At 34.3% G+C, this 13,100-nt stretch overlaps 1 protein-coding gene across 1 annotated transcript; it reads left to right on the forward strand.

Moving 5' to 3' along the window:
- Positions 1-1,970: 1,970 nt before the first annotated feature.
- BDR25DRAFT_318501 (uncharacterized protein) lies at positions 1,971-4,471 on the forward strand (the record flags this gene model as incomplete). Its single annotated transcript, XM_033691750.1, has 6 exons — positions 1,971-2,483; positions 2,536-3,075; positions 3,127-3,871; positions 3,925-4,171; positions 4,294-4,341; positions 4,468-4,471. The coding sequence occupies 6 exons, from the start codon at positions 1,971-1,973 to the stop codon at positions 4,469-4,471; spliced, it is 2,097 nt and encodes a 698-aa protein (XP_033542092.1).
- Between the last annotated feature and the right edge of the window lie 8,629 nt (positions 4,472-13,100).

Genomic DNA, 13,100 nt, shown 5'->3' on the forward strand with positions numbered 1-13,100 from the left:
GCTTATATAATATGTTATATTTAAATAATTATTATAATTAATTAGGCTTTTCTATAGGTTTTATTAGAGAATTTAACGCGTCTCCTAATTAGCCTTGTACTAATAGATATAACGTACTTCACAGGCGAGTTGCTTACACACCTAAGTTGCTTACTTTTGCTAAGACCCTACTAAACTACTTTTTTTATACTAATACATTTATAATAACACTACTTAAATGTGCTAAAAAAAATGTTAGGTATAGCTTATACTTTAAGCTTTTAAATAAAATATAAAACTTTTAAAAAAATATACTATAGCTATATATAAAGTCTTTTAAAAGATAATAAATAACTATAGCACTAAATAACTTTTATAAGCTAATTTTATAGTAAACTTATAAAAGCTAAGTAATAATATAAAGTAAGTAATAATTAAAACTATACTTAAGCTATATATGTAAAAAAATTTCTTTAAATAGCATTTATAGCTAATATAGCTAATTTTTTACACACTAAGTATAATCTAGGCTATGTTAGCATAAACTAGCTTTATATATTTAGAAAGCATTATTTAAAGCTTAAAGTAATATTTAAGTATAGTATAACTATAAAAAAGCTTTTTATAAAAGTTTTAAAGTAATTTTAAAGTAAGTTTAGCTTTATAAAAAATATTAAAGCTAAGTATAGCATTTAAAATAATAACATGTATAACTTTAGTAAAATAAGCTTTATTATAAGCTAAATATTTATTAACTATACTTATACTTAAAACTTTACTTTAAGTTTTAAATAATACTTTATAAATATACTAAGCTAGTTTATGCTAATATAGCTTAGATTACACTTAGCGTGTAAAAAATTAGCTATATTAGCTATAAATGCTATTTAAGAAGAAAATTTTTACATATATAGCTTAAGTATAGTTTTAATAATTACCTACTTTTTATTCTTACTTAGCTTTTATAAGTTAGCTATAAAATTAGCTTATAAAAGTTATCTAGTGCTATTATTATTTATTATTTTTTAAAAAACTTTATATATAGCTATAGTATATTTCTTTAAAAGTTTTATGTTTTATTTAAAAGCTTAAAGTATAAGCTATATCTAATATTCTTTTAGCATATCTAAGTTATGTTGTTAGAAATACATTAGTGTAAAAAAAGTAGTTTAGTAGAGTCTTAGCAAAAGTAAGCAACTTAGGTGTGTAAGTAACTTGCCTGTGAAGTACGTTATTTAATTTTTAAAGATTAGAGAATTCTAGTGCTAGATGTGCGTAGATGAGACTGTGTTGAGCGACCGGATACAGTACTGTACAACAACCTTGGAACCTTCTTCTAATCTTGTTCCCCTACAACAACGCCCACAACATATGCCCACTGACCCTTGAGGTGGATAGTTGATTGGGGTAGTAAATTTGCTATCCATGGGGTAGGAAGAATCTCCTTGGATGGACGTTGGGGTTCATGTAGCCTCAACGGTTGAGAACTCCAAATTCTATTCAGCCTCCACCTAATAATCTGACCCAGGGGACCCAAGACTCCTGCTTTCAATTTTCCATCCACTCAATATATTCTTAAACATCTTTCCCAGCCTTAATTCGTGTTATTTTCGATTATTTCAAGGGGATGTCTTTCGCCCGTCACGTTTCTTCTGTGGGTCTCAGTCAGGTTCAGCATCTCAATGTCTTTTAAATTCCTGGACTACGAAACAACCCCTCATCTAAAGACATTTTTGGGTTTCTTGTGCCGAATGGCATTCAGACATGGTCACATTCTCATTGGATCGGATTTAGCTTTTGGGCACACTTTGGCGTTAGAGGGTCTCTTTTGGTGGATCCATACCTCCAGGTGGGCCCCACCCTTAGCTTAGATCCAGATTCGCAAGAGCCTACGGTATCCAATACGTAGGGTTTGCGTCTATACTGACTACTATTTGTACTCAGAACGCCGTCGTCCTTTCATTCTCCCTCTTCAATGCAACCTCTTCAAGATGCCTTGCACGTTTGACTCCCCGGGGCTTGTCTCCGTCTGCAATGTGGCCAAGCCGGCATTCAGCTTTGCAGATAGGAGCGCCAATTACTTTGGTCTTCCGGCCTCTTATGCCTCAAACGACAAAATCTGCCCCTACTCACCCGGGAAGAGCTTCCTGCCCGTGATCAAGAGGGGCCTGGACTCTTATACCTGCACACTTAACGTTGGCGATACCGCTTCTTCGATCATCTGCCCTGTAATCTCAAATATCGCTGTCCCAGGGGGAGGTCATACGTTGATCTATATCAGCATTGGACCAGACCGCGACCCACTCATGGCAACCACCTTCATCGCCGGTCCATACCCTACTCCCCTAACCGACTCGGTCTACACTACCATCACAAATACGCTTACCGCCACGTCCCAATATGCCCCTGCAGGAACACAGGTTGTCTACTTCCAGCCAGCAATGCAAACTGCCTCGCCTGGGCCTGCACTGTCTCCCCAGCCTAGCAGCCCGATGCCTCCGCCTGTGAGTTGAAATTTCCTTGTACCCTGCATTTAGACTAATACTCGAGAAAAAGTCTTCCCCATCTAATCCGTCGGATCCATCCAACCCATCCGATATATCCAACCCGTTCAATCCGTCTAATCCATCAGGCACCCCAAATACTCCAGGCTCTCCAGACACTCCAAATTCTCCGGCATCTACAGTCCCTACGTCGAACACCTGCCCAAACGGGACTTACATGAGTACATCAGCCGGGAAATTCGTCATTGAGTGCTACATTGACCGTGCTGATGGCGACATGGGACCAGTCGACGCCAACAGCCTAGAATCGTGTGTACAAGCCTGTGCATCTACGAAGGGCTGCGTTGATGTCTCATGGATGGCTGAATCTCTGGGTCCATGCTATTTGAAGAATGGCCAAGGCGACCCGAACCCGAACATTCAGGTTTGGGGAGCAAGATTGTTAGATGATACTGACCCAACAACAACTCCGAACTACCAACCAAATCCCCAGCTGACTAGCTCTTCCGGTCCTTCATGTCCTGGGTCCGATGGCCAATCTTACTATAGCAATGGTAAAGTCTTCAAGATCACATGTGGTATTGATCGTGCCGTCAGTACCCCCTCCCTTGCTCGAACTATTGTCTTAGTTGACATGATATAGGAGGGTTATCTATCTTCTGGTTGCCCCGTCGTCAATGTTAGCCTAGGCGGGTGTATGGACGCATGCGCAACCACCTCTGGCTGTATTGACATGATGCTGTCCGGATCTACTTGTTTTCTCAAGATTTTAGTCAATCCGACTGTGAACAATGCCGAGGTTGCTGGAGCGAAACTCGTTGGATCATACGATTCGACAACCACTGTCACCACCGCCATTCCTGTTGGGACCACAGCCGCTCCTGCTGAAGCCACAGCCGCTCCTGCTGAAGCCACGGCCGCTCCTGCTGAAGCCACGGCAACTCCTGCTGAGGTCACGGCTACTCCTGCTGAAGCCACGGCTACTCCTGCTGAAGCCACGTCCACTCCTGCCGAAGCCACAGCCACTCCTGCTGAAACTACGGCCACTCCTGCTGAAACTACGGCCACTCCTGCTGAAACTACGGCCACTCCTGCTGAAACTACAGTCACTCCTGCTGAAACTACGGCCACTCCTGCTGAAACTACAGTCACTCCTGCTGAAGCCACGGCCACTCCTGCTGAAGTCACGGCCACTCCTGCTGAAGCCACACCCATTCCTGCTGAAGTCACACCCATTCCTGCTGGAACTACTACGAATGAAGGCGGTGTGCCTACGGTGACGGAAACCGCGGCGCTCCAGTGTCCGGCAGACAATGCAACGATTTATACTGGCAGTTGTGGCTCAACTTACATTGTTGAATGCTATTTTGATCGTTGGGATAGCGACAGTGAGTAATGACAGAGTGAACCCAGCATAACATCCAAGTTGATGCAAAAACAGTGCTTGATAGCCCCAAACAAGCATTCACTCTCAACGAGTGCATGGAAATCTGCGATACTAGGGCTGGCTGCGTTGACGTCTCTTGGGTCACCGACATGCCCGGCCCTTGTTACCTGAAGTCGGCCATCAACCCAGTCATCCTCAACAATGCTGTCTGGGGCGCTCGGCAACTCTCAGGTTGCACTTCTGGAGCTTCTGCAACCACACCTACTCTCGCCACAGAAGCTAACCTCCCACCTCCTCACCCGTATGCTAGAGGTTGGCGTCGGCAACGAAGAGCAGCACTGCCATCACGTGTGTATCCCCATCAGAGCATTATCCTGGGTACTTTTTCCTGTGGAAGTCACATTACTGACTTTAAGATTGTAGTACTTCGACGGGGACGGCTACCAAGACCATGACCAGCCGAGGAACCAGGTATGTTTCGATTACGGTGACATCTGAGAGCATAAATAGCCCGATGAACAAGATGACCGTCACGATTTGCTTCACCTGGGGGCCGTTTGTGACGCCGTATTGAATACTCACTGCGAATGTTAGCAGCTAAGAAACGAAGTGGGGGAGTTGGGTAGAGGTAATTAGAATGGTATGAGGGCTTGGGGTTTAGGATGCTGTCATTTACTACTTGAGTTGGACTGAGTTACCTGGATCTATAATGGATAATTTAATCTGGTTCTCTTAACCCTGTCTTCAAGAGCGACTCCCCTTGTAGTCGGCTAGACGAAACAAAGAACAAAAGCAAACACCCTAAGGTCAGAGACCACTTGCTGACCTGGATAGAACGCCGCAAACTGCTCTGAGCTAACTAAACTGAACCAAGTACTTTGTCTAGCGACTAGCCGACCCTTGTTCATCTTAACCAGATACTCTTGTCATTTGTGCCGATTCCTTCTTTCGCGCCACGTCAAGCGTCGCACTACACGGCCAAGCAACACAACACGGAACAGGTCACATTATAAGGTCACGTGAAGGGATCGGGCTAAGAAAAGGGGATTGTTAGAATTGCAATCATATAATAGCAACCTAGGATTGTAATCCACTCAATCTCTAGATGTCAGATATGCGCACCTACTGTCAAGACAGAAGGAACGTTTGACGAAAGCTGCTACATAGTACGAGCAATAGGCTCGAACAGTATGTTGCTGCAAATTGCTGCATGTTGCAGCATTTTGCAGCATTTTGCAGCATTTTGCAGCATTTTGCAGCATGTTGCAGGCTGGTCGCGCATAGGGCAAGTGTGCGAGGGACCCGGATCGGCAAAACAAAAAGCCGAGCAACACGAGTAGAGCAGAAAAAGGATTGATAAATCAACACGATTAATACAATAAATCAATCATCCTATACATCATATCCAAACCCATCATTCATCTCAGGAAGCCTAGAAACAGTGCTTCAATCTGACACTAGAAGGTATATAGTTACTACCTTGCCTTCTACTAGAGAGAACAGAGTGACTAGCAATTAAAAGCTACTTCTGCAAGCCTTAGCGCTTCTTACTACTTTTGCTATTAATTTAATTATTTAAGCTAAGATATAAAATGTTTTATAAATAAACTACCTACCTAACCTAATTAAAACACCTATGTAGCAATAGCGCGCAACACGATTATAATTTATATTAGTATACAGAATAGTACAACGTATTCTACTACTAAGCTAGCTAAACTACAAAGCTAGCTAACTTAAAACCTATACAAAATTCTACTTACTGTTATAACATCTCACCTTAACTTTCCTATTACTAGGTGTCTTCTAACAGTGACAGAGAGTCTAGGGGAAGAGGGTTACATAATACTTCTCTAACATATAGCAGGGCAAGAAGGGTGTACTGTCTGTTACAGATATCTTACCTTAACTTTCCTATTGCTAGGTGTCTTTTAACAGTAACTAGTCTCTTAAAGAAGAGTGAGATAGAAGAGGGAGAGAGAGTGTTAGGAAAAGGTACGTCACGTGATACTGCAACTTACAACAGTGCTTAGAGGGTGTACAGTCCTCTATATAATGCTTGTAGAGTAGAGGTAGAGTAGAAGAGAGTAAGAAGGAATAAAAAGAAGGTAGTAAGATAACTAGTATGTTTACAACTTTTATAAATAAAACAAAGTCTTTAACACGCTTCTAGTTAAAAAGAATATTAGATATATTACTATACCTAAGGCTATGCCTTAAAGAGTAGAAACAACTATAACCTTCTACAGGTAGTAGAAGGTTAAGACTATATACCTAAGAGTAGTTGCAGTAGTTGTAAACGCTAAGGGGTAGGTGCAAACTAAGGTCTACAACTACTACAACTACTTGCTAAGACCCGGAACTACCTGCTAAGTCTATGTACATATTTGTTCTAGCTTTGTTGTTAAGCTATACCTAATCTAAAGCATCACGTAATGTAATCTTTATAGGCTATGCCTTTACTAGCCTTAGTCTATTCTTCCTTTGTAGAGTTAAAGACTTGTATGTTCTTCTAGCCTAACTAGTAGTTATAACATCTACTTTTTCTTCTCTAAGCTTTAACTTAAAGCTTATAGTCTAAGTAAGTTTCTATAATATAGTGTAAGGCTAGATGTCCTAGAACAGGCTAGTATAGCCTTACCCAACCTGTTTGGAGGTTACATAAACTGTGCTTTGTATATAAGCATGAATTCTAACAAGCGAGGCTTGGCAGCGATTCGTCTCTCTTACAATACACTCCTATCTTTCTCCGAACCCTTGCTCTTAGTGCTATCCGTGCTATCCACTATCCTATCTTTACAGCTAATGCTAATCTCTAATATACTAATGTGCCTAATTCTAATCCCCAACACACTAATGTAACTGATGCTAATCCCCAACACACTAATGTAGCTCTAATGCTAATCCCCAACACACTAATGTAGCTAGAGAGGTGGAATAGACGCAACTAACTATAATTTAAACATGTTTTACACAACTCATGCTAGAGCAAACTGCGTATAAATTAACATAAAGGTGCACTTATATTAGGTATACTTTTTAAAAAAAAAAAAAGAATGTAAGAAATACATAAGATAATAGAGAAATAGCATTACTAGAGTTTATCTAAAGAAATTATAACTAACTAGCGCGTTTAAAAGAAAAGATTCTGCTTAACTTTTTATTCTACAAACCTGAATATATTAAGCAGAGCAAGCTCTACTAATAAAAATACTAGACTAGTTTATGCTAACATAGCCTAGATTATGCCTAGCGTGTAAAAAATTAGCTACATTAGATATAGTTACTAGCTAAGAGGAAAATCCTTATGTATATAGCTTAAGTATATGCTTAATAATTACCTACTTTTTATTATTATCTAGCTTTTATAAGTTAGTGTGAGAGCACTGTGAAGCAGGAAGCATGAAGCGCAGAAGAGAGTACAGGATAGTATTAATAGATGAATCCTTGAGGAGACTTAGAGGTTTGTAAGAGGATATATATATATATGTGCTAGAGCACATAACAGGACGTTATATGCCTAAGGCTTGGCTAAGGGCTCTCTAGGGAGAGTCTAAGGCATGTCTAAGTTAACTATAACATAGCCCCCCTCCTTCTACAAGTTGTCCTTAATTCTGTAATTAGATAAGTAGGATATTATAGTAACTTAAACTAGCTCTAGGCAAACCTGCAGTAGAGACTATACAGGTTACACTTAAGTAGTACTTATTACTAGTAAGTAAACTCTAAAAAACTTTAGTAAAAAAACTATATTTAAAAAAGTATAACTAAGAAATTTAAAATATTATTACTAGTGCTATAGTTACTAATATAAAGTGTTTTTATTTTATTTAGTAAAGCCTAACAAGCTTATAAAAGCTAAGTAAAGTAAATAGTTTATAATTAAAAAGCTTATGTTTATAAAAGTAACTTAAAATTATAACTTTTTTATTACTATTTAGTTAAAGTTTACTTTTAAAGGTTTTAAAGCTTTAGTTTTAGTATTTATAAGTACTATATAGCATTTATAAATGCACTAGTTCTATATAGGTAGTTTTTTATATATATAGTAGTTAATTACTAGGTTTTTTTTATTAAAAAATAGTTATTAGAAAGATTATAATTTTGTAATTTTATTTAAAATAGCTTAAAGTTTTAATATATTACTAAAATAGTTTTAAAGTTAGTGCTATAAAGCTTTTAAAACTAAGTCTATAGCTACTTTAGTCTAAAGTTATAAGTGCGAAATAAAAAAGTATAGTGCTATATAAGTAAGTTATTAAAAGAGAATCTTTTTAACTATGTTTCTAATGTATCCTGTAGTCTAGGCTATAGTTTAGTATCTCTTACAAATTACAGCCTATTACTGCGCCTAGTATAAGTTATGTTTATTATAAACTTCTACCTCTTAGTACTTCTTAAGGTATTAGCTTAATTTATAACGTACCTAACAGGTTGGCCGGCCACTTTTGCTAAGCCCCTACTAAAACCACCCTATTCTAGCGCAAAACAGCCTACTTTAGCCCTATATAAAGTAATATAACATAAGATATTATTTAGAGTCTACTTCTACTACTTTCTTACACATACGTAAGTTATGCCTAGTCTAATTACACTACTTATATTACCTTTAACTTACCTTACTTTCTTTAGCGTGCACCTGCGTCTTTAGCTTCTTCCTATTACTACGCGCTTTAAACTTCTTTAAAGTAGTTAAATAAGCCTTATTTTTAACTATTAAAGTCTTTTTTACTTAAATCTGCTTCCTTTTATGCAATCTATGTTATGTGGCAGCCTTATTTACTGCTTAAAGCTTTATAATTTTTTTTATGCTAACACTAGCTTATGGGTAAGAATTACTGCCCTCTTTAAACCCTTTTTAAAGGCCTTTACTATAGATGTTAGTAAGCTATTTATATGCCTTTAAATTTTTACTTTTATAAGCATTAATTATAACTTAAATTTAAAAGTATTACTTAGGGTTTATAACTACTAGAGCTTGTTATTAATAAGTTGTAGTAGTAATAAAGTACGCAACTAGACATTAAGGGCTATTTTAACTTATTTTAGGTTAAATAGGACTAAACTAGCGCCTTGAAACTCTTTTTAAATATTACTAGAAGTAAGTACTGCATTATAAGCATGTATAAAGCATAGTAAGAACTTAAGTTTTATAATATAAGTAATTTAGTTGTACATAAGATTTTTAGCTTAGCACCTATACACTTTCTTTAAAGGGGTAAAACAACCTACATTAAAAGGCTGTAAGAGGTGTAATAAGTGTAAAAGCATATAAATAGTAATAATCTTATTCTTCTTATAGTACTACTAAAAATTAAGTAAGTTATAGCTTTTATAGCTATTAATAATAAAAAGCTAATAAGCACTTATAACTTTGTTTTATATGTTTATTAAAGTGCTTTAACTACTGCAGCCTAAGCTTATTTATTATCTAGCTGTTTTTAGAGACTATAATAACCTAGTTTTAAAGCAGATTCTTTTTTCTTATACTAAGTAAAAAAGTAATAGCAGCTCTTAAAAATAATAAAAAGTAAAATAGCTTACTTTATTATATTAATACTTTAAATAACTATTATTTGCTTTTTATTACTTTACTATATTACTTTTAGCTGTCTTTATTTTTTTTAAAGCTATAATAACTACTCTAGTTAATATTTAGCCTATTATAAAGCCTAACTTATTAAAGTTATATATGTTTTTATCTTAAATACTGTACTTAGCTTTTATGTTAGCTACTAGGCAAAACTAGCTCTAAATAACCTTTAGATTCTTATAAAGTGCTCTTTTATAATTATACTTATAATTAAACTTTATTATAAACTTAGAGTAGTGCTTAACTTATATACTAGGCTAGTTTAAGCTAACCTAGCCTAAATTACACTCTGCACGTAAGAAATTAGCTATATTAGCTATAGCTATAAGCTTAGAGGGAAATTTATGTATAATAAGCTTAAGTATATACTTAATAACTACTTTTTTTTAAGCTTAGTTAGATTCTTTAATTTAAGCTAGTATTCTACTTCTAAAGGCTATCTAGCGCGTTAATTACTTAGTGTTGTGTAAAAGACATTATAAATAGCTATAGTGTGTTATAAGAAAAGTTTTAAGTCTTATTTAAAAGCCTAAAGAGTAAGCTATATTTAATATTCTTTAGAAGATTTAATCTAGTGTTGTTGTTAAAGCATTATGTAGATAGGTAGAGTGTAGTAGGGGCTTAGCAAAAGTGGCCAACCAACCTGTGTGGCTAGCCAACCTGTTAGGTACGTTAGTTTTCTTTATATTTTTAGAAAAGTCTTTAGTTAAGTTATTTTTTAATATTAGTTAAAGCTAACTTTTTTTTCTATACTTAAAGCTTTTATTACTACTATAGTATTTTTGTTCTTCTTTTTTTTAATGTTTAGGTAATTTCTTTAAAAGTAGCTTACTTTTTTATAGTTTAAATTAGCTTTCTTTTTATATTACTTTTTTAGTATAAAGAGCCTTTTTTTGAAAAAAAAATATGTTATGTTTTTAGTTTTCTTTTTATAGCTTTAATTTTACTAAAGTCTATTAGTTTTTTATAATAAGTAAGCTTTTCTTTTAGTTTTAGAGTAAATGTAGTTTTTTCTTCTTTGTCTTCTTTCTTTTTTTAAGCTCTCTTTTATAAAGATAGTTATTATATAAGGTTGCTACTTTAATAAATTTAACTAGCTTTTTTAGCTTTTTTTTAATAAATTTTTTTATCCTTTACTAGGTCTCTAAGTTCTTTATAAACATCTTATATAAGGCTTTTTAGTTAGTCTATCTACATTAAGGTTAGTATTCTCTAAATCTAGCTATGTAGGCTTAGACTAAGCTTTTTCCTTATTAAAGATTATCTATTTTGTCTACTGCTATGTCTTTTTTATTAGCTAGGCTCTAGATAGCTGTTAGCGCATTCTTAAATAATTATACTATTATAAATATGTTCTATGTTTTTTTAAAAGCAGTTATTTATATACTTAATAGTTTCTCTAATAGTCTGCATAAGGTTAAAACTACATTATAGAGTGTCTATTTAGTAATAGTTCTATTTATTAGATTATTCTATAATCTATTTTAAATGCTTCTAGGCTGTAGTTTATATATAGGTAGCATTATATAAAAAATAACTTTAAGTCTCTTAGGTTCTTTTTAAAAGGCTTTAGTAGTAGAAGTTATAGAGATTTTTTTACTTGTATATTATTTTCTTTATCTTTTTTATTTTATAAGGTAGCTACTTAGACTTAGAAGTTTTAGATTTACTTTAATAGTTTTACTTTATTTATATTAGGTTATAGGTAGCTCTAGATAGTGCAGCGCTTGCTATTAAAGTGTTAAGCGTAGGATTTATACTTTCTAAAAAGAGGTAATTAATGTTACAATATCCACTTACTAGTCACGTGCCAATAAGAGAGTGTGTTAGGTGCGCAGGCCTAGGCGGGATATAGAGTTAGAGTTGAAGGATAAGTTCTGTTAGAGTGTACAGTCCTATTATAAAGCTTATAAGAGTAGAGGAGAAGTTTACAGGCTTATTATAGTTTGTCTTTTAAGCTGTATAAGAAGCAGAAAAATAATCTTATAAAGATAATAATTAAATTAAATATAACATACTTTACAGGCAAGTTGCTTACACATCTAAGTTACTTACTTTTACTAAGACCCTACTAAACTACTCTTTCTACACTAATACATTCTTAATAACACTACTTAAATATGCTAAAAAAAATTTAATATAGCTTATGCTTTAAGCTTTTAAATAAAATATAAAACTTTTAAAGAAACATGCTACAGCTATATGTAAAGTCTTATAAAAAATAATAAATAACTATAGTGCTAGATAACTTTTACAAGCTAATTCTACAGCTAAATTATAAAGGCTAAGTAATAAAAAGAAGTAGGTAATTATTAAAACTATACTTAAGCTATATGCGTAAGGAATTTCCTTTTAAATAGTATTTATAGCTAATATAGCTAATTCTTTACACACTAAGCTTAATCTAGGCTATATTTACATAAACTAGCCTAGTACATTTATAAAGTGTTATTTAAAGCTTAAAGTAAAGTTTTAAGTGTAAGTATAGTTAAAAAATATTTAGCTAATTATAAAGCCTATTTTACTAAAGTTATATGTGTTATTATTTTAGATGCTATACTTAGCTTTAATATTCTTTATAAGGCTAAACCTACTTTAAATTACTCTAGAACTTTTTATAAAAAGCTCTTTTATAGTTATACTTATGCTTAAATATTACTTTAAGCTCTAAATAATACTTTACAAACATATAAAGCTAGTTTATGCTAATATAGCCTAGATTACACTTAGCGTGTAAAGAATTAGCTATATTAGCTATAAATACTATTTAAGGGGAAATTCTTTACGCATATAGCTTAAGTATAGTCTTAATAATTACCTGCTTTTTTTTATTACTTAGCCTTTATAATTTAGCTACAGAATTAGCTTGTAAAAGTTATCTAGTGCTATAGATATTTATTCTTTTTTATAAAACTTTATACATAGCTATAGCATGTTTTTTTAAAAGTTTTATGTTTTATTTAAAAGCTTAGAGTGTAAGCTATATCTAATATTCTTTTAGCACATCTAAGTAGTGTTGTTAGGAATGCATTAGTGTAAAAGGAGTAGTTTAGTAGGGTCTAAGTAAAAGTAAGTAACTTAGGTGTGTAAGCAACTTGCCTGTAAAGTACGTTATATTATAAGATATATAAAAGTAATAAGTGTCTTTAGAAATAATTATAGCTACTTAGTCTTATTATAAAGATAAAACTAAGCTTTAATTATAACTGGCTAACTATCGTTAAGATTAAGACTATATACTAGGTCTTTAGTCGCAGTGGTCGCAGTGGTCTCTGTTGCGACCGCTGCGTCCAAGCTATGCCTGATTGGTGTACCATGATCTAATTGTCCCGGCTAGGCTTCGCCAGGCCTTATACTGCATAGCCAAGAGGGCTGTCCACTAATAATGTTCGTATAACTCTAGTGCCGTCCGACACTCGCTTACAGCCCTATCCTAGATCGTAACAGTCGGCTGATTAAAAGTATAGAAGTGTGTAGAGACTTAGAAACCTAGGAATTCTATTAAGACTAACAGGCCTTATACAAAAGGATATTAGAAAACTACTAAGCTAGCTAAGAGAAAAGATGCAACTAAATACTTAGGGGAATAGAGGTACAGCAAAGGCTAGAGTAGAGTTAGAGTAGATATAAGAAACTT

Source organism: Lindgomyces ingoldianus, assembly GCF_010093535.1.
Source record: "Lindgomyces ingoldianus strain ATCC 200398 unplaced genomic scaffold BDR25scaffold_39, whole genome shotgun sequence".
Taxonomy (NCBI): domain Eukaryota; kingdom Fungi; phylum Ascomycota; class Dothideomycetes; order Pleosporales; family Lindgomycetaceae; genus Lindgomyces; species Lindgomyces ingoldianus.